This window comes from Pseudorasbora parva, chromosome 18 (assembly GCF_024679245.1).
Source record: "Pseudorasbora parva isolate DD20220531a chromosome 18, ASM2467924v1, whole genome shotgun sequence".
Classification (NCBI taxonomy): domain Eukaryota; kingdom Metazoa; phylum Chordata; class Actinopteri; order Cypriniformes; family Gobionidae; genus Pseudorasbora; species Pseudorasbora parva.
The window spans coordinates 42876632-42899891 of NC_090189.1; the positions used below are offsets into that span (position 1 = coordinate 42876632).

The 23260-nt window shown below is 42.3% G+C and overlaps 1 protein-coding gene across 4 annotated transcripts in view; it reads right to left on the bottom strand.

The window, feature by feature from the left end:
• Positions 1-23260, bottom strand: part of acsl6 (acyl-CoA synthetase long chain family member 6) — an 83728-nt gene that overhangs the window by 20736 nt on the left and 39732 nt on the right. For all 4 annotated transcript variants that reach the window (XM_067424032.1, XM_067424029.1, XM_067424030.1 and 1 more), the window contains exons 10-13: positions 3536-3609; positions 3338-3415; positions 1686-1820; positions 353-487 (exon numbers count right to left, since the gene is read on the bottom strand). In XM_067424032.1, the coding sequence (XP_067280133.1) occupies positions 353-487; positions 1686-1820; positions 3338-3415; positions 3536-3609 (422 nt within the window). The remainder of the gene's footprint in view (positions 1-352; positions 488-1685; positions 1821-3337; positions 3416-3535; positions 3610-23260) is intronic.

Genomic DNA, 23260 nt, shown 5'->3' on the forward strand with positions numbered 1-23260 from the left:
CGGTCAGACACACTATTATTTTTTCTCACCTCATTGGCAGATAATTTAGCTTGTTTTAAGCAAAAACTCACTAAATTTAGATTTGATTTTTTTATGACCAAAACAAGAAAAAATATCTCATGTCATTTTACTTATCTAGTAACTGCATCCTGATTTAAGAATTGTTAGATATTTAGACTAGAAACAAGACAAATGACTAAGTTAGAAGAGCAGTGTAACTCAACCAGGCCCCACATCATTATGCTGCCCATTATTTATTTATTATTTATTAAATGTCTAACTGGTGATTGTGGATTAGACCAGTATAAACCCGGTCAGCCAGCCTCGAGTCTCAGCGGATCTGGACACACACCTGAATCTTGTGGAAGAAGATCTTATCCCAGATGCTGTCGCTGCGGATCACGCCGCGGCTCACCTCCGCTCCTTTTCTCTTAGCCGCGAAGTTCAGCAGCCAGCGCTTGGCGGAGTTATTGGCCTGACTGAAGATCTGACCACACACACACACACACACACACACACACACACACACACACACACACACACACACACACACACACACACACACACACACACACACACACACACACACACACACTTTACATGAGGAATACACAGCAGCTGAGGCTGAAGAATGCATATATTCAATACTATATGATCATAGCAGAGCTGAATTCGGTTCATCACGGCTTTGAAACTCAGCCTTGTGTGAAGTGCTGTATAAATAAAGCATCATAGTCCTGACACGACTGAATTATGATTTATGGTTTATGCTAAAAAGGCCTCTACCTCTGTTTATCTTGCATTATTAAACTGAATAGTGTTGACATAAAGAGTCATAGGTCCCTATTAAACACCGACGCAATGTGATTCCAGGCGACGCAAGTGTGTTCTGCTAGTTGTGTGTGTTTCGCCTGACGCTCTGAGATGACACTCATTTATGGTGTGTGTACTTGTTTATATTACATTGACCAAATGTCCTCACAATGTAATATAAACCTGAGATCACCAGCCAGCAGTCCCCACAATGTAAATGGATTCATAAACATACTAAATTATATATTTTTTTAAATGTAAAAAATGCAGAATGTTTCTTGTGATGTGTAGGGGTAGAGTATGTGTGTGTGTGTGTGTGTGTGTGTGTGTGTGTGTGCCCTTGTTTATATTACATTGTGGGGAACAAATGTCCACATAAGGATAGTAAAACCTGAGATTACCAGCCAGCGGTCCCCACTTTTCAAAAGGCTTATAAGGAGGAGTTTTTTTGATAAAGTAAAAAAAAAAGTGTGTGTGTGTGTGTGTGTGTTTCGCCTTAAGTTCTGAGAAAAAACTAATCTACAATGGAGGGGAATAATCCTGAAACGATTGAGCAACTTACAGAGTTATTACTGATATTTTGTATGAGACAGTGACGATTTGTTCTCTTGAACACGTGGGATGGAAACACTGCTTTATTCACAGATGTTTTACGCCGTTTTACAATTTTGCGCACAAGTTAAATTCACAGCTTTAAATGGAGCAAATTTGTCTTCAGCAAGATCTTCGAATCACGAAGACATTTTAAGATTGCTGCTCTTAATATGATCTACAATAATTTAATATAAATGAACTGGCTTTATTCAAGACAACATCAAAATATGATTTAATGTTGAATCAGGTAGCAATAGCTGTTTTTGACTGGATCTCACCTTGTCATACATGCGGTTTAGGAGCCGTGGCACCACAGGAAATATGGTGGGCCTGAGAGCCTTCATGTCGTCAGGAAGAAGACGGATGTCCCCTTGGAAAAAGCCAATCCTCCCGCCATGGCAGATCACCACAGACTGCAACACAAGCAGAAATACTCCTGAAATGAGCTGTAGAAAGCCTCTCCTGTAGAGCTGCGCTACAGAACCTCAACTGGTTTCATAATGAGTGAGTTTTACAACATCAACATTGATAATGAAGCCTGAGACGATCTGTACTGTAGAAATAAAGCTGACTTGACTTCAGTGTATTTGTTATGTTGGTCATTCATCTGTACACTGCAAAAAATGCTCCCCTTATTTAGTAATTTTGTCTTGTGTCTAGTTAGCCTGACAAGCCTGACCCACATCCAGATGTTTGGTCTGGAAACTCTCCATTGACAGCTCAATCTGAGGGGCGGATAAACGGCTGTCTGTCAAACTCCCTCTGCACGCGATAGGATAGCGCTACACCAACCAGAGCAACGAAGGTGAAGCAGAGCTCGCTGACAGATTAAACATTCGCCTTATCCGGTCGGCTAAACTCCGAACACATCTTCCCTTCTTCAGAATGACTTCAGTGCCGTTCTTTGTTCTTTTCTCAGAGAAAAGCTTAACTCAAGTCTTCCAGAGTCGCGGTCAAAGCTGATTCGACAGACCGCCGCCGTTCGCCAGTTTCTGTGTTTACTAGACAACAGAAGCACGCAAACGCAACTCGGCCGTCGTCATTATGGCCCCGCCCACCAACTCTATACACGATGTGATTGGCCCGCCCAGAGTTTGGCGTTTACAGCTCAGAAGGGTATTGAGAGTTCCTAGACGACACTCACGGCAGATTAGATTTGCTGCCGCTAGGGTGCGTCCAGATTTCTAGGCTAGTTTCTAGTCTAAATATCTAACAATTATTAAATCAAGATGCATTTACTAACGACATAAGATATGTTTCCTTGTTTTGTTAATAATAAAATTAAAATAAAGTGAGTTTTTTTTCTTAAAACAGGCAAAATGATCTGCTAATGGGGTGAGAAAAAAAATATTGTTTCTTGTTTCCGTCCCAAACAGAAATAAGATTATTTTTCTCACCCCATTAGCAGATCATTTTGCCTGTTTTAAGAAAAAAAACTCACTTTATTTTTTCGCAGAAAACAGGCAAAAATATCTTGTGTCGTTTTACTGATCTAGTAAATGCATCTTGATTTAAGAATTGTTATATATTTAGACTAGAAACAAGACAAAGTTACTAAATAAGAAGAGCATTTTTTGCAGTGTAGCGTTCACCAGAACAAACACAAGATTGTCCTACACTGTGTTTAATATAAGCTGAAAGCAAACAGCTGCGGTTTAAAGTCGTTTTAAGGCATTGAGGAACTCAGCGCTGTTCTTTTAGGAGACTGAGATCAGTGGGTCATAATTAGGCCATAGCCATCAAGAGCTTGGGAAAGAGGAAGTGTGGGCTTGTGTGTGTGTGTGTGTAGGTGTGGTTTCATTCTGTTGGCATACAGCCAGACTGTAAACTGATGCAGCAGAAGAGTTGCGGACGTGTGTGTTAATCTCATTGGACGAGCCCCTGCACTATAAAGTGTGTGTGTGCCGACGTCTTCTCACGCGGGTCTCACCTCAATCAGCCTCTCGAACATGTGAGCCAGTGGCAGGAAGGAAATGAGAACGTCGTCTTGGTTCGGAAAGATGACTTTCTGCAGACATTAACACACACACACACACACACACACAGACAGCGAGAGAGAGGCTGTGGTTAGTCAGATCACAGTCTGTCGACTGTTCAGCGATCGCACATCTTTACTGAAGTCACTCACATCTGTCACTTTTAAGAAGCCAGCGAAGTCTGCGACGACGTTGCCGTGGGTCAGCATCACTCCCTTCGGATCTCCTGAAAGACACACACACACACACACGTTTTGTTTCCATATATTAGTGAGGACATTGCATAGACTTCCACTGATTTTATATCAGGTTAATTATATTTTCTATCCCCTAACCTCCCCATCTCAGAAACATCTGCAGAACAATAGATTTAAATGAAATAAAAACGTGTTTTGGCCGATTTATAAGCCTTCTTAACTAGTGAGGAGGACCAGTCCAATGTCAAACTAGTGAGTTGTTTTCATATTTTACTATATAAGTGAAGACATTTGTGCCCTCATAAGTATTGTCAAACAAGGAACACACACACACACACACACACACACTGCCCCTAAACCTACCCATCACAGGAAACATTCTGCATTTTTACTTTCTCATTAAAACTCCTCCTGTGTGATTTATAAGCCTTTTGTAAAGTGGGGCCATGGGTAATGTCCTCATATTTCACCCTCTCCTGTAATACCTGTCATACCCATGGCATTATACACACACAAACACACACACACACACACACACACACGAGTCACCTCTGCGTTATGACCAGGAGGATAACAGTGCTAATGTTGTGAAGTCAGATTGAGCTCAGTGTTGATGTGTGACCTGTAGTTTGCTGACCCTGTGACCTCTCCGTCATCAAGAGTTGGTCATGAGCTGATGAAGGTCAAACGATCGTTTCTCATCGCTGACACTCAGCGCTATGAATCGGCTGCTGAATTACAGATTTATAGTTTTATTGTAGCGTCTGAGGTCTCTCACATGAGGATCAAAGATGAGTCAATGTTGATGTAAAGGGTGGATAGCTTTTAGCCGCATGTAAATTAGGGGCCCGATGCCAACGAGTCTGGGCAAGTGACATCTTCGACAGGTTTGTGGCCGAATCGAAATAAGACAGGCCGCCTCTTTGGAGAACTGTGAAGACTTCAATCAGATTACCTGGCCACATGACTTGAACCCTGTTCCCCCCTCACATTCTCCCAGACAGAGAGACTCCGAAGACTCTTCCAATACACACAGAACCACAAAAACACACACACTTTCCTTATGAAGCTTTAATTAAGACTATTCTAGACTGTATACGATGCATCGTTGTGTGTATGCATGCTCCTTAGGTCATACCAACCTAATCACGAGGTATAAACAATGTAAGTTCATTTTAAATGCTTGTATTCCTGTGGAAGAATGTATCTCTGCTTTAATATCTCCCAGCCATAACGTGTCTGATATCTAAATGTTCCTCTCTCTTTGCCTTAATCAACGATGCACAAAAAAAGGATCATGAAATGTATCAGTAATATGTTTAGCAAACTTGGGAGTAAAACTCTGCAAAATCGACACCCTTTTCGACACCTCATAAACATGCAAAGCAAGTCGTAAACCGAGACAAAGAGAACTTTTCCCGCTCAGAATTCACCCTCTGGATTGGGTAAACTAACCCAGAAGGGGTGTGGATTAATTGTCTTAAAAGACAAGTGGAAACATTTCTTTGGGCTCTTCGCCTCTCTTCTCTTCTCTACTCGGCGACCAACTTTCCAGCCCCCGAGGGCATTTTTCGGAGGGGAACGCAGCCCATTTCTAGAGCGACCAGCCGCTCCACACCGACCTCGGAAAGAACCGCCGGACACGCAGGACATTTGAACTCGGAACACACGCACACACGCGAGAAGCCAGAACTAAAGCAAGTATTCTTATTTCTAAAATCCAAACTGCTGTTAAGAGGGTCGTGTTATTTTCCCGTTGGGACAAGTTAACTCTGTGAGATCTCTGTGTAACAGAAGTGAAGCTGCCTCTCTCTCTCTCTCTCTCTCTCTCTCTCTCTCTCTCTCTCTCTCTTTCTCTCTCTCTCTCTCTCTCTCTCTCTCTCTCTCTCTTTCTCTCTCTCTCTCTCTCTCCCTCTCTCTCTCTCTCTCTCTCTCTCTCTCTCTCTCTCTCTCTCTCCCTCTTTATCTCTCTAATTTTAGTCAATTCATTATTTTCGTTTATGTACCATATTGTTTCGTTTACTATCTATATTTCCACTCTCTTGATGCCTATTTAGTATGTACTTTCTGTGTGAATTGTAGTGTTATTTTTAGTCTGTGTTTATTAAACTTCCAAAAGACATTTAATGAGTTGAATCTGTTATTCTTCCACATACACGAAGTCAATGAAACTTACGATCTAACGTTACCTAACTGCTTATGCTACTATTCTAGTAAAGTAACTTGTACGACCATTTGAAATATTGATTTTGTCCTGATCAGTAAAGTTAATGTTCCTTATGCGCTCGTAAAGCAGTAATCCCTTATTGAGAATTGATTTGAAAGTCTATAACTAATTTGCAGGACAAACTTAGTAAGATCATTTCAAGCAATTCCGTAAAGGGTTACTTGTATTTAATTAAACATTTTTCCCTATCGGAAAATTTTAATACGTAATGAACGACTAGCAAATTATATTCATAAATTCATGAATATTGAATATTAAATCCCTTTTGAGTTAATTATTCCCCGAGACATTAAACTCATATAGTCGTTTTTGTTACATATTTGGTGGAGAAATTACCGAGCAAGTTTCAAATGTTTGTGTATGTGTGAACGATGTTCATATTCTATTCATTGTGTATTTTTGGGGTATTAATAAACCACGCGCGTTTTTGAATTGTGAGGTACCGCGCAAAGCGAACCCAAGCATAAACAGATGCTGAAACATGCTGAAGTAGCCGGATTATATTAATGAAAGTATAAACGGCACGTAAATCCAATATTGAAACGAAACCTCTGCAGCCGTAGGCGCAATAGGGTGTATCCGCGCGATTTATATTACATGTTCCATCAAAATAATGAGATTTTGGTGAAGTCTGTAGACGTGTACGTGCGTTATCCCGCTTGATCTGAACTACGAAAAGTTTCTATCGTTGCGGAAGAGTGGGACAGGACGAGACTCTCCTGTACAATAATAGGCCTAAGAATAATTATTATATCGTTAAGATAAACGATAACTCCTGGTTTAAGTCTGGCTTAGCTAACCAAAGACCTGAGACCTAAAACATTTGAATCAAAGATGCTGAAAACCGTCAGCCATATTGATAAATGTCTATTGGAGTCCTTGTAAATGCGTGAATAGACAGACGGTAAATCCCTGTATTCACCAGTTTCATTTTCCGTGCCCTTACAGCACCGTAGATAACCAAAGTCATTTTGAGTGATTGTGAGCAAGAAAAGTGTTTACAGAACGCCAGAGGGCGACTCAAAAATTGCAACGCCGCTTGCGGAACGCCAGAGGGCGACTCAAAAATTGCAACGCCGCTTGCAGAACGCCAGAGGGCGACTCTAAAACCAGACAACGCCATCTGGTGAGCATTTCCGCCTAACTAACTCTAGTCTAGGGCAGGCGCAACAGCGCCATCGTGTGGATAAATTCGGATAGTTTCACTCTCCGCTATTTGATTCTGCCTTAACAAAATAAGTTTGAGCCTATAAATTGTTTATTGCTTACTGTTGTACACAGTTTCATTTATACAATTTTTCTAGCAACAACCAAGTCTCCTTTCTCGCTGATTAAACACCCTTATTCGAATTTGAAGTTTAAAAAGAAACAACTTCCTCTAACTCAAAGTGAAATTAGGTTCAAATCACAGACAGTCCACTTGGAAGGAAGGACGCCACCTTGTGGCTATACCCTGTTAAGTCAGCGCAACACTAAATCCCTACTCCCTTTCTGATTAATTCTTTTATTTGGATAACTCCCATTTAGAGATGAATCGTTATAGGATAGGATTTTTGATTTGCTTTCTTTTATTTGATTTTCCTTACAGGCTTATTTAAATTTCATTTAAACTTGCTTTGAATGTAATTTGAATTAAGTTGAGCTTCTATTTTTTTTTTTTTTTTATAATTTTTATTTTATTTTTATTTTATTTTTAATTTTAATTTCAATTAATTTTTTTTTTAATTAAATTTTTTTTTTTTATTTAATAATTTTTTTTTTTTCTCTGCAAAAGTTTTTTTCTTTTCCCCTCCCATTGGGAATAAAGCTCAGTCTGGTAATTACAAACGGTATCAAAAGTGCTTTTTGTTTTATCATTACTTGACAGAAACCTTTGCCTTTTTCTAAATTGCTCTTGATATTTAATCTTCCACTTCCTTCTCGCCTACAATCAAAAGGCCTTTGATCCGGTGAACAGGAGAGTTTTTAATTCATTTTAATTCCACCTGTTTACCCTCTTTGTGCATCCATTGTAGGGCTTACGCGTCTGTGGTGCATTGAGAATCGTCTCAGGCTGGTCTCCAGAGGGGGGGGTGGCCCGACCGACGTGACCAGCACCGGCTGTGTGTGAGTCTCGGTTTCTTGTATCTCTGTCCGCGGCTGCGGCCCGCAGTGGCGACATCAGCAATTCGACACTCCAAAGAAGTCAACCAGTCCAGCTCACGCAAGCAAGGCAATTTCTGGGACCAATACCCAAACCAGGGCCTAATAGGGGGCCACTCTCGAAAGAGAGGGTTCTGGGGAACGTACCGATTTTGCTGTGCGGGCTGGCGGTTGATGGACTGGTGTGTCGGGTTGTGTTTAAAGTCATAAGCTGTTTGAGTGGCCGCAACGCGACACAGAGTAGCAGGGGACCGGGGACACGGCAGTTGGGTGTTTGGAAGCGTCTGAAAGGCCGACCACACCGCTGGGTTTTCCACTTGAGCAACCTCAAATTAACCCCGGATGAGCTAAACGGGATAACCCATAGTACAAGCCGAATTTTAGTATATCTTGAGCATTTAGCCTATTAACTTCCCTAACACTCCCGGCGCGCACGCTGACGTTCCTTTCATTGCAGACCAATTCATCTTGTGTTTGTTTCCACTGTGCTCTTTCCTATCCTCACTGTTGGACTATCACGATTGTGTTTCTTTCAGTTCACCAAGAGACCCCAAGGAGAATTAGGCAGTCCTAAGTGTGTGTGTGAGTGTGTGTGTGCTGTGTTTCTCTCGTCCACAGTAATGTCCCGGTCATCCAGTCCCACCGTCCCGTGGGATCGCCTAACAACATGGCTGGAAGCGCTAACGGCCACCAGTCAAGGAAGTCTGGGGCAGCTGAGCCAGGAGCAACTGGACACCGAGCTAGACCAGCTGATGACACATGACCCCACGCAAAGCTACTCTAACAAGGAAGTGGCCAAGATCCTCGGAAGCCTCGCCCACGTCCTCATTGCGCAGGCACGTCTAAGCGAAGGGAGCTACGCCAATCGGGAACAGGAGGCAGCAACGCTGAAGCTCCAAGCCGAGGAGGCCCGGAGAGACCAAGCCCTCACCCAGTTTCGTCTAGATCAGCTTCTAGACACAGAGAAAGCTGACGAAACAGACAAAGAACAAAGAAAAGAAATAGAAAGACTTCAAAAGACCCTGGAGGAGCTCCGTCGTGACGCCGAACGACGAGTACAGTCAGAGAAAGACGCCAGGAAAAACCTCGACGAACAGCTTCGGCGTGGCGAATCCCTCCTGGAGAGAGCCACTGATGAACTTAAAGACAGAGACATTAAAGCTAAAGCCTATGCAAAACATTTGCAGTCAGCACAAGCCGAGATCGACGAGCTCATCCAGCAAAGACACGAGCTCAAAGATGAACTTGACATGGTGCACAGAGAACTGAGACAATCATATAAAGTGCAACGTGACCGGAAGGGGGAAACACACAACACAGAGTTTCCCCTGACCGATTACTTCGCACCTTTTTACCAAGAAGCAAGAGCTACGAAGGGGGACGACAGCCCCCTGTTTAAAAGGTCACCCGCCAGTCTCCACGAATCCCCGTCAGCAGCAGAGGAAAGGACGCCCTTCCAGGAAGTCAAGGTCAACAGCCACGAAGCTTCAAAGAACCTTGACAAGCTGGCCAGAAATATTCCTACCTTCAGCCCAGACCCGGCAGGAGGACACGACGTCCACGCATACTTAAAAGACATAGACTTTTACCTGCAAACTGTCGCTCACGCGAACAACTGGGACAGACTGTACCTGCTCAGGGCTACGTCTAATCGTGACGTACGGCGCTTTCTGGATCGACAACCAGAGGCGGACATCAAAGCGGACTACTGGCATCTACAACAAGCTCTAATTCATGAGTACTCTGACCCTGAGTCAGACCAGGGGCTCATCACTGCCATGGACCTCAAGCAACCCCGACTTGAGACCTCACAGAACTTTTATAACAGACTGCGACGTGCTTACTTTGGGGCACGTAACGACCCAGGCATGGAGGAGGACATCAACTTCAAAACTCTTTTCCTCCGAAACCTGCACCCTACCATCAGTCACCACCTGGGGGTGCTGGCGTGCCCGCGCAGCATGGACACGCAACAGTTAAGAGACTTGACTCACAAAGCTTACGTCAAACAGAAAACAATTTCTGAAAAGACTGTAAAACAGCCCACCATCTGCCCTGTCTCTGAGCACCGCCCAGAGCTAACCCTAGAGGGCGCCCAACAGAACCACAGTTACCGACCCGTCAACAGAGAGTCCAAACCACTCCAAGCCAGCAGAGGGCAGCGTGGTCATAATGGCGACCGTCCACGGTACCAGAGCGATCGCTCTGAAGGATCCTGGGACCTGCCTCGCCCCTTTCACAACCAAAAGGGGGTGAGCACCTGGGAAGCTGGCCGGCAACCCAGACGGAGCCGAAACGAACCTCCGGGACCACCCAGAGTACCCATGGGGCAGCCCAGAGTACCAGAAAGCGCTGTTTTGATTATCTGCACTCACAATGAGACACTCGAAACATAACCCGACGGCTTACCAAGCAACACACAGGTCCCCACACCAAGACTCCTGGGAAACCTGATCGAGAAGGGAATGGCTCGAAAACTCTATCTGACCATCACTATGGAAAGGGAATTTAAGCTCGAAGCCCTAGTTGACACTGGCTCCGACCTCACGCTTATATCCGCCCAACTGTTTGAAAAACTCAGATTTGAAGCACAGAGGCAAAATCGCACCCTTAACCTTCACACTTGTAAGCTAAATGTGCAGTCGTATAGCCAAAACGACATCCAGCTCAAGCACGTAGCTCCCATCCACCTGATGATTGGACCTATGAGCCTTATACACCCCGTCTATGTCTCCTCTATGAACACTTATCCACTTCTCATCGGAAAAGACCTGCTGGACCGCTTCGAACCCGTACTGGACTTCAAACAGCTGAAAGTCTGGGCTCAAGTGCATGACCCTCTGCCCCTTCAGACACACACATCGTCTGAGCAAGACTGTCAAGTCACGGAGGTCACGGGAACTCCCACAGAGCCAGACTGCCAGGTCACAATGGTCACGGGACCCCCTGTAGCACACTGTGAAAACACAGCCTCAGCCCCAAAGCCAAGTTCAAGTTCGCTACTCTGCACATTTCAGCTAACCAAAGACTCTGATGCCTTCTGCCCCCAGGTCATGAATGACCTACAGCTGAATGACATCACCACAACGAACAGTATCCCTGCATTGTGGGCAGACAACTCAGCCAAAAGTCTCTCACTGTGCAATGCAATCAGTAAAAACACACCACACGGCGACATGTGGGCACCCCCAAACCCCACATCCAGCCCCAATGTTGCAGTGCTAACCCACAGCAAGCGATCGACACTGGCTACAATGCCTGCCTTGCAGCTGCTATCGCTAACTCCGCAGATTTCCAACAACGATATTGCAGATATGCAAGCCTCTGACACTGCAATAAAGACAATTCTTGACCACCTCTCAGACCCCTCCAACCACCCTATCACTGACTCTGAGCTCATTGATGACTCTAGCCACAGACATCTACATAACTCCAGACACATGATGCGTATTCTGGACAACATTCTCTGGTTTGCACCCGATGGCAACACAGCGCCATGGCTTGTGGTGCCACGGTCGCAAAAGGGGGTGATGCTAATGTACGCCCACAACACACCATGTGCTGGACACCAGGGCACCAGAGCCACGTATGACACACTGAAACAGGTGGCATATTGGCCTGGGATGCATCAAGATGCGGCAGAGTATGTTAGAGAATGGCTAGTTCGCTGCCAGTTCCAACCAGCAAACCCGAACCACAGAGCCCCACTGCAACACAGAGGGATCACGTTCCCATGGTCAAACCTACAAATCGACCGGGTAGAACCCCTGCCCAGGTCCACAAAAGGCAAAAAGTACTTTCTCACAGTGGTGCGCCAGTTTACCAAGTGGGTAGAGTGTCTGCCAGCACCCAACGACACTGCCCAGACCACGGCATACCCCCTGATGAATCACATCTTTTTCCTGTCAAGATTGCCACTGAGAATCAACTCAGACAGAGGCATCCACTTCACTACCGAGGTCATGCAACAGATCTGGAAATGCCTAAGAGACGCGGCCGTGATCATGCTCCTGTGCCTCCAGATTATCAGAGGCCAGCCACCACCAGACATCATCACACCGGGTCCAGCCTCGGGCACCATACTGAGAGAGCAACCTGGACTCCTGATCACCAACTGCCGAACACACACCCAGAAGGTGTATGTCCGACTTGACCCCCGCAACGTCTACAACGCACACTACCCCCGTGCAGTAGCCCAGTACAGCTGGGCCGGTGCTCGCTGGACAGAGGACTCTCTCCGCCACGTCGATGCTAATATCACGCACATGCTCAACCAACTAGAGAAGATGACCGTCAACCAGGCAGAATTAGGTGGACACAACCACCGTCGGAACTCTGTTTAACATTGGTATGTCCAGTGTCAACGCAGTAAACATCGCCACAGTAAGACGACATGTGGCTGAAATCCAAACTGAACTTCCACAGCTCAAAGAGCAACTCACCACACAGAGTGCAGCTCTACAGACTATCGGCAAGACGTTGAGAGGAACTGTGGTAATTCTAAACACCCACAGTGTCCTGTTGAACCAGACCGTGAACTCCATGAAACAGTTATTCACCGTCTTCCAAAATGACTTTGCCCAAACGCAGCTAGTTACCACCTTAATGACGGACATGTTACGGGAAATAAGCTCGTCCATCGACAGCTTAGCCATGGGTAGAATCCCACCGTACCTGATACCCTTAAGCCTTGTGCAAAACGTGTTGGCATCTGCGATCAACGCACCCACTGACCCGCTGCAGATACACCTGGCCTACTCATTGGGTAGCGCCATTCCCCTTTACGTGGATCCCGAGCAGAAAGAAATGGGTTTCCTCCTTAATTTACCCATCATCGAGTCGAGCCGAATCTACCGACTCAAAGACATTATTAATGTGGGCTTTTGGAAAGGTAACACTCACCTCAAGGTGCGCACTCCTCAGGTAGTCGTGTACCATGACAGCGACACACAGCTGTACCTAGCCCCAAACCTACACATGTGCACCCTGACCAAAGACATTCATTATCTCTGCCCAAGCAAACCTTTCCTCCGAGACAACACTGAGGGAATCTGCGGTTTGCAACCTATGCTCAGCAATACCCGCTGCCCCACCGACGCAACGCCTCGTACCCAAGTCACCGAGACGCAAGCAGAGATCATAGGTGACAGGTGGCTCGTCAACACTCCCGTGCGCACCGCCACACTGATCTACGACCAACACGACACTGCGACCCGTATCAACCTGCTGGATCAGAGCATGTGGGTCCAGGTACCGCGAGGAGCCATCCTCCACCTGGACGACTTGGCCTTGTAACACCTCCCAAGCGAAGAATACCAGTCGGAACTGGAAATCCCCGCCTTCTTCAAGGACCACAACTTCACCCTCACTCCCGAGTTAGAATTGTGGATTGAGAAAGGGGGGCCCCAGCTCATTGACATTGCTCCCCTTGATACAGCCCTCCAAGCATTGTCCCGAATGCCCATCCTGAATAACTCTCCTGTGGTCCAAACCTGGACCGCAGCTGACACTGCACTATGTGTCTCTATGATCTTCGGCAATACCCTAACCCTGGGCATCGCTTTCCTCCTGTACAGAAAATTCAACAAGATGAGAACCTCCACAGCCAAGCTCACAACGGCCGTGTCCGGAGGTCTCCGATGGAAACCCCGGAGGGAAATTACAACGCCCGGAGCAGAGACGGACCTCATCGAGCTGGCTCCCCAGCCGTAACAAACACCTGCTCCCGACTGCCCGACTCACCTACCATCTGTCCATTGTGATGGGAGGTTGTCCGATAATGACCACAGGAACCAAAGGCTGAAAACAATTAGAAACCACTAGCCACTTGACCATCATGATCCACCTGCCATCCGACCAAAACGATAACTGTCATCCGACGATGTCATCCGGACTTCGTCAGATGAAATGAAAAGGGGGGACTGTAGCGTCTGTGGTCTCTCACATGAGGATCAAAGATGAGTCAATGTTGATGTAAAGGGTGGATAGCTTTTAGCTGCATATAAATTAGGGGCCCGATGCCAACGAGTCTGGGCAAGTGACATCTTCGACAGGTTTGTGGCCGAATTGAAATAAAACAGGCCGCCTCTTTGGAGAACTGTGAAAACTTCAATCAGATTACCTGGCCACATGACTTGAACCCTGTTCCCCCCTCACATTCTCCCAGACAGAGAGACTCCGAAGACTCTTCCAATACACACAGAACCACAAAAACACACACACTTTCCTTATGAAGCTTTAATTAAGACTATTCTAGACTGTATACGATGCATCGTTGTGTGTATGCATGCTCCTTAGGTCATACCAACCTAATCACGAGGTATAAACAATGTAAGTTCATTTTAAATGCTTGTATTCCTGTGGAAGAATGTATCTCTGCTTTAATATCTCCCAGCCATAACGTGTCTGATATCTAAATGTTCCTCTCTCTTTGCCTTAATCAACGATGCACAAAAAAAGGATCATGAAATGTATCAGTAATATGTTTAGCAAACTTGGGAGTAAAACTCTGCAAAATCGACACCCTTTTCGACACCTCATAAACATGCAAAGCAGGTCGTAAACCGAGACAAAGAGAACTTTTCCCGCTCAGAATTCACCCTCTGGATTGGGTAAACTAACCCAGAAGGGGTGTGGATTAATTGTCTTAAAAGACAAGTGGAAACATTTCTTTGGGCTCTTCGCCTCTCTTCTCTTCTCTACTCGGCTACCACCTTTCCAGCCCCCGAGGGCATTTTTCGGAGGGGAACGCAGCCCATTTCTAGAGCGACCAGCCGCTCCACACCGACCTCGGAAAGAACCGCCGGACACGCAGGACATTTGAACTCAGAACACACGCACAAACTAAAGCAAGTATTCTTATTTCTAAAATCCAAACTGCTGTTAAGAGGGTCGTGTTATTTTCCCGTTGGGACAAGTTAACTCTGTGAGATCTCTGTGTAACAGAAGTGAAGCTGCCTCTCTCTCTCTCTCTCTCTCTCTCTCTCTCTCTCTCTCTCGCGTGCATGCTGGGAGTGTGTGGGCGGAGCGTGGTGAGTGTGAGTGAGAGTGGTAGCCGTCTGTGGCTGGGAAGAGTGAGTTCTCAAACTTTTTTTCTTTGTAAGTGTTTTGTTTGTGTTTGTTTGTTTTTTGTTGGTTAAACCTTGTGAGGATAGTCTGCTTCCCGCTTTTTGCTGGGAAGCATGACAAATCCAAACATAATGGGTTTTGAACATTTAACTCGGCGTCATGGAGTGAAAGTAGATTCTAATGCCAACGTGGAAGATGTTTGTTTGGCCGTAGGGGACGTTGTGGGTCATGAAGCTATCGTGTCAGCTTCGCGAATGAATAATGCGCTTGTGCTTTTTTTTAGCACGATCGAGAAGGCCAATGAAATAGTACAACATGGTGTTGTAATCAAAGGTTCACTCACGCCGGTGTTTCCTCTGAGTACTCCAGCCAAGAAGATAATACTTTCAAACGTTCCTCCTTTTGTAAAAGATGAGATTATCGTGCAGGAATTGTCACGATATGGAAAGATTGTTTCCCCTATCAAAAAAATTCCGCTCGGGTGTAAATCGCCTTTGGTAAAACATCTCGTGTCTTTTAGGAGACAGGTGTTTATGATTTTAAAAAATGGCGAAGATGAACTTGAGCTGGTTTTTAAATTCAAAATAGATGGGTTTGATTATGCCGTTTTTGCATCATCTGATACGACGATCAAATGTTTTGGCTGTGGAAAGATCGGGCACCTCATTCGTAGCTGCCCTGATAAAGTTAACAAAAACACAGGGCAGGTTGGCGCAGATAAAGCGGGGAGCGCTGTCGGTGAGACTAGCGCATCCGCGGCCGCTCCGCTAGAGGTCGAAGCTAGCGCAGCTATACCGTTAGACGAGCCGCTCGCGGGAGCGAGTAATGCGGGGTCGTCGCCGGTGTCTGCTGCTGCTGCTGCGGTTGATGGAGGTGTGGTGGTTGAGTCCGAGTCCGAGTGCGTGGCGGCAGAGATCGCGGTGGGCTTGAGTAATGCGGTATCTGTACTTGAAGAACAAGACAGTGAAGTTATAACTGCAGACTTCAGATTGAATGACTGTGAACTGGACATGGAAGTTGAATCGACTTTTAAAACTCCTGTTAAAAGGAAAAAAGGTCGAAATGATAAAAACAGTAAACAAGTAAAAAAATGTGGTAATGATCATAGTTCGGTTGATGATGATTCGGACTCTAGTGCTTCTGTTTGTTCAGAGTTTTCTGCTTGTTCTCAAACTGAAAATGTGACCCTTTTGTATAAAGCTGAAGATATTAGTGCTTTTCTTCAGGAAACGAAGGGGCTAAAAGGTGTACAGGTTGAGGATTATTTTCCTAACCGTGCTCAGTTTGTGAAGGACACCAGATATTTGATTAAAGAAGGGGCTTTTTCTGATCTTGAAGTGTATCGTTTAAGAAAGTTTGTAAACAAGGTAAAAAAACAAATTTTTAGAGATGAGAAGAACGCTATGGTTTAATTTCCCGAGTTTGGTGTTTTTGATCTCAGTTCTTTTCCCTCTTAGCTTCTTGTTGAACTTTAATAATACAATGAGTGAGCTAAGAATGGGAACTTTAAATATAAATGGAGCTAGAGATGTTCGGAAAAGGATGATGATGTATGAGTTTATCAATCAGAAGTCTGTTGATATTATGTTCATACAGGAAACGCATAGCGATCAAAGAAATGAGGTGGACTGGAAAAGAGAGTGGGGAGGTCAACTTTTCCTTAGTCATAAATCCTCTATTAGTGGAGGCGTGGCAATTTTATTTTCTAAAAATGTGACTCCAGTTTCTTATGATTTTGAGGAAATTGAAAAAGGTCGCTTTTTAAAAGTTGTTGTTAAATTTGAAAAGATTGTTATGGTGTTTTTAAATATTTATGCTCCTAATAGTGGAGCAGAAAGAGTTTTGTTTTTAAATTTAATCAACACTACTCTGAAAAACTTGAATACAGATGAGTTCTTAGTTTTAGGTGGAGATTTTAATTGTACGGAGAATGATAAAGTAGACAGAAATCATTTGGAACCACATGTTGCATCTCAAAGGGTTATTAAGCAATTAGTGGAAACTTTTGATCTCTGTGATATTTGGAGAAATATGCATAAAAATTTAAGACAATACACATGGGTTCACTGTAAGGATAACTTATTGTCTTTGGCACGTCTTGATCGCTTTTATACCTTCAAGCACCAGTATAATATTTTTAAATCTTGTAAGATTAATCCTGTCGGATTTTCTGACCATAGTGCGGTTCTTTCCTCTGTATTAGTGAGAAATGTTAAGTCAAATAGTGCCTATTGGCATTTTAATACATCTTTGCTTGATGATAAAAATTTTAAAGATTCTTTTATTTTTTTTTGGGATGTTTTTAAGCAACAAAAACATTTATATAGCTCTTTACAACAGTGGTGGGATTGCGGGAAAATACAAATTAAAAGTTTTTGTCAGCAATACACTCTTAATGTTACAAGAGAAATAACACGATCATTAAATACGTTGGAGGCTGAGATAGTTGATCTGTACAGTTTGTCTGCATCTACAGGCAAAAAAGAATATATTGAAGCTCTGACAGTAAAGAAAACTTTATTGTCAAACTTGTTGGACATTAAGGCACAGGGAGCGTTAGTTCGCTCACGCTTCCAGAAAATTACACAAATGGATGCACCTTCCAAATTTTTCTTCAGTATGGAGAAAAAAAATAGTCAAAGCAGAATAATTCATTCTTTGTTTTCTGACACAGGACAGGAAGTGACTGAAACTTCAGAGATAAGAGAGGTTGCTGTGCAGTTTTATGAAAAATTATATACAGCTGATTTAACAAATGAACAAATGACTGTTAGTTTTTTTGAAGGTCTGCCAAAACTTGATGAAGAGAGCAACGAAAGTTTGAAATTACCTTTGACGGTACAAGAACTTTATACAGCAATGATGAGCATGGAGAATGGGAAATCTCCTGGAATTGATGGTTTACCCATTGAATTCTATAAAACTTTCTGGCCCATCATAGGTGCAGATCTTTTAACAGTGTTTGATGAAAGCCTGGGTAAAGGTTTTCTTCCTCTAAGTTGCAGAAGGGCAGTTATCACTCTATTGCCCAAAAAAGGTGATCTCCAGAATATAAAAAATTGGAGGCCTGTTTCCCTCTTGTGCTCGGAGTACAAAATCCTGTCTAAAACTTTGGCTACAAGACTAAGTAAAATAATTGGGAAGGTGATACAATACGATCAAACATATTGCATACCAAATAGATCAATTTTTGATAATATAACTCTAATCAGAGATGTAATAGAGGTTTCAAAACTTTTTGGAATTAATACTGGCCTTATATCTTTGGATCAAGAGAAGGCTTTTGATCGCGTTGAGCACTTTTATTTGTGGCATACATTACAAGCCTTTGGTTTTAATTCAAATTTTATTGATATGATCAGAACAATGTACTGTGACATTGAGAGTGTGATCAAAATCAATGGTGGTCTGTGTACCCCTTTTAAAGTACAGAGAGGGGTCAGACAAGGTTGTGCCATGTCTGGGCTATTATATGTGCTGGCTATAGAACCCCTGCTTTTTATGTTACGAAGCAAGTTAAAGGGTTTGACATTGCCACTGTGTAACACTGCTTTTTACTTGTCTGCATATGCTGATGATGTTATTGTTTTTATAAATGACAGTGATGATGTTCAAATTTTACAACAAACTGTTAATGATTTTAAAGATATTTCATCAGCAATTGTAAATTGGGGAAAAAGCGATGCTTTATTGCTTGGGAATTGGGAGGGAGGAAATCCCATTCTACCTGGAGGTTTACTATGGCGAAAAGATGGGTTAAAATACCTTGGTGTTTTCTTAGGCAATGACTCTTTCATACAGAAAAACTGGGAAGGGATGGCAGATAAAGTAACAGGACGTTTGAAAAAATGGAAATGGCTGCTTCCTCAATTGTCTTTTAAAGGACGCACACTTGTTATCAACAATCTTGCGGCTTCCTCCCTGTGGCATAGACTTGCATGCGTTGACCCTCCTGTTGGTTTTTTATCTAAAATTCAAGCAGAAATGGTGGACTTCTTTTGGGACAACTTACATTGGATCCCTCAAAGTGTCTTGTTCCTTGCTAAAGAAGATGGAGGCCAAGGTTTAGTACATTTGACAAGTAGATGTGCTGCTTATCGTCTTCAGTTTCTGCAGAAGTTTATGCTGGGATCTGAAAGACTGGTATGGAGACCAGTGGCTCAATGCATTTTACGCAGAATAAGTGGACTTGGCCTGGACACTGCTTTGTTTTTAATGGATTCCAAAAAACTTGATTTTAGAGGAGTTCCTGTTTTTTATCGAAGTCTCTTTAAAGTATGGAGTCTGTTTAAACATCAGTGGATGGAACCTTTAACGTCCCTATACTGGCTACTTGAAGAGCCTATCGTGTGTGGAGCACGGCTCGATGTATCTGGTGAAGAAATACCTGGTCTTAAAGATTTGCTGTACAGAAATGGATCTTTACAACTGAAACACATCATAAATAATGCAGGTCCTGATTTTAAAGATGTAGATGCAGTTTCAGCCTTTTTAAAGGTAAAATCTGCACGTTTTATTAAACGCTTTTTAGATAAACTGCAGGGGGCCATGAATGTACAAGAAAGATCTTTACTTGAGGAGTATAATAAGAAATGTATATTTCCAGACTGTGAAGATTTTTTCCCAGATATAAGTATTGTACCTGATTTTATTTCATCAAATTACACAAATCCCTTGTTAAAGGAATTTGATGAGCAAATAGACTTTTTTGCAGCGAACGGCAAAATATTGTACAGAAGTGTTGTGAAGGTGACAAATATTAAGTGGTTAAAGAACAGAAGTGATACTGTATGGAGAGACATGTTAGAAATGACTGAAACAACAAAACCAGTGTGGAGGGTTCTTTATAAACCTCCCTTACCTAAAAGAGTTGGTGATCTTCAATGGAGGATACTCCATGGAGCTGTAGCGGTTAATTCTTTTGTGGCAATGTTGAACCCAAATGTAAGTGATAATTGTCCTTTTTGCAATGAAAGGGAGACTGTTTTTCATTGTTTTATGTTTTGTAAGAGACTTCCTGTTTTGTTTAACCTTTTAGAGCTTCTTTTTGAATCTTTTGAAGTATGTTTTACAAAGCAGGATTTTATTCTTGGTTGTAGGTACAGTATGAAGGAAAAAATGAAATGTCAATTGCTAAATTTTATTGTTGGTATTGCAAAATTAGCCATCTATATAACTAGGAGGAATAAAATTGAACAGAAAGGGGACAAAGAACTTGTACCAGTTTTCAAAAAAATGGTAAAATCCCGACTTGTAATTGAGTTTAACTTTTATAAATTAATGGGTGCGTTGAATGTTTTTGAAATTGAGTGGTGCTGTGAAAATGTGCTATGTGCATTAGTTGATAATGAAATTGCCATTTCAGAAGTGTTGATGTAATTATTTATTTATTATTTTTTAATCTTATTTTTAATTGTATTTTCTTTATATATTTGATTTTGTGACTGGAGTTTGAGAATTTTGTAATAAATGGATTGCCAAATTCAAATTCTCTCTCTCTCTCTCTCTCTCTCTCTCTCTCTCTCTCTCTCTCTCTCTCTCTCTCTCTCTCTCTCTCTCTCTCTCTCTCTCTCTCTCTCTCTCTCTCTCTCTCCCTCTCTATCTCTCTAATTTTAGTCTATTCATTATTTTCGTTTATGTACCATATTGTTTCGTTTACTATCTATATTTCCACTCTCTTGATGCATATTTAGTATGTACTTTCTGTGTGAATTGTAGTGTTATTTTTAGTCTGTGTTTATTAAACTTCCAAAAGACATTTAATGAGTTGAATCTGTTATTCTTCCACATACACGAAGTCAATGAAACTTACGATCTAACGTTACCTAACTGCTTATGCTACTATTCTAGTAAAGTAACTTGTACGACCATTTGAAATATTGATTTTGTCCTGATCAGTAAAGTTAATGTTCCTTATGCGCTCGTAAAGCAGTAATCCCTTATTGAGAATTGATTTGAAAGTCTATAACTAATTTGCAGGACAAACTTAGTAAGATAATTTCAAGCAATTCCGTAAAGGGTTACTTGTATTTAATTAAACATTTTTCCCTATCGGAAAATTTTAATACGTAATGAACGACTAGCAAATTATATTCATAAATTCATGAATATTGAATATTAAATCCCTTTTGAGTTAATTATTCCCCGAGACATTAAACTCATATAGTCGTTTTTGTTACATTATTACAGGGTTAGTTCACCCAAAAATTACCATTAGCCCATGATTTACTCTCCCTCAAGTCATCTTAGGTGTGTATGACATTCTTCTTTCAGACAAACACAATCAGAGTTATATTAATAAATGTCCTGGCTCTATAAATGTGCATTTTTCATCATAAAAGTGCATCTATCCATCACAATTGTGCATCTGTCCATCACAATAGTGCATCTGTCCATCATAAAAGTGCATCTGTCCATCACAATAGTGCATCTGTCCATCACAATAGTGCATCTATCCATCACAATAGTGCATCTGTCCATCACAATAGTGCATCTATCCATCACAATAGTGCATCTGTCCATCATAAAAGTGCATCTGTCCATCACAATAGTGCATCTATCCATCACAATAGTGCATCTGTCCATCATAAAAGTGCATCTGTCCATCACAATAGTGCATCTATCCATCACAATAGTGCATCTGTCCATCATAAAAGTGCATCTGTCCATCACAATAGTGTATCTATCCATCACAATAGTGCATCTGTCCATCATAAAAGTGCATCTGTCCATCATAATAGTACATCTGTCCATCACAATAGTGCATCTGTCCATCACAATAGTGCATCTATCCATCATAAAAGTGCATCTGTCCATCATAATAGTGCATCTGTCCATCATAATAGTGCATCTGTCCATCATAATAGTGCATCTGTCCATCACAATAGTGCATCTGTCCATCACAATAGTGCATCTATCCATCATAAAAGTGCATCTGTCCATCATAATAGTGCATCTGTCCATCACAATAGTGCATCTGTCCATCATAATAGTGCATCTGTCCATCACAATAGTGCATCTGTCCATCACTATTGCATCTGTCCATCACAATAGTGCATCACAATAGTGCATCACAATAGTGCATCTGTCCATCACAATAGTGCATCTGTCCATCATAATAGTGCATCTGTCCATCACAATAGTGCATCTGTCCATCACAATAGTGCATCTGTCCATCATAATAGTGCATCTGTCCATCATAATAGTGCATCTGTCCATCATAATAGTGCATCTGTCCATCATAATAGTGCATCTGTCCATCATAATAGTGCATCTGTCCATTATAATAGTGCATCTGTCCATCATAATAGTGCATCTGTCCATCATAATAGTGCATCTGTCCATCATAATAGTGCATCTGTCCATTATAATAGTGCATCTGCCCATCATAATAGTGCATCTGTCCATCATAATAGTGCATCTGTCCATTATAATAGTGCATCTGTCCATCATAATAGTGCATCTGTCCATTATAATAGTGCATCTGTCCATCATAATAGTGCATCTGTCCATCATAATAGTGCATCTGTCCATCATAAAAGTGCATCTATCCATCATAATAGTGCATCTATCCATCATAAAAGTGCATCTATCCATCATAATAGTGCATCTATCCATCATAATAGTGCATCTGTCCATCATAATAGTGCATCTGTCCATCATAATAGTGCATCTGTCCATCATAAAAGTGCATCTGTCCATCATCATAGTGCATCTATCCATCATAATAGTGCATCTATCCATCATAATAGTGCATCTATCCATCATAATAGTGCATCTGTCCATCATAATAGTGCATCTATCCATCATAATAGTGCATCTGTCCATCATCATAGTGCATCTATCCATCATAATAGTGCATCTATCCATCATAAAATTGCATCTATCCATCATAATAGTGCATCTATCCATCATAATAGTGCATCTATCCATCATAATAGTGCATCTGTCCATTATAATAGTGCATCTATCCATCATAATAGTGCATCTATCCATCATAATAGTGCATCTATACATCATAATAGTGCATCTGTCCATCATAAAAGTGCATCTATCCATCATAATAGTGCATCTATCCATCATAATAGTGCATCTGTCCATTATAATAGTGCATCTATCCATCATAATAGTGCATCTATCCATCATAATAGTGCATCTATCCATCATAATAGTGCATCTGTCCATTATAATAGTGCATCTGTCCATCATAATAGTGCATCTGTCCATCAAAATAGTGCATCTGT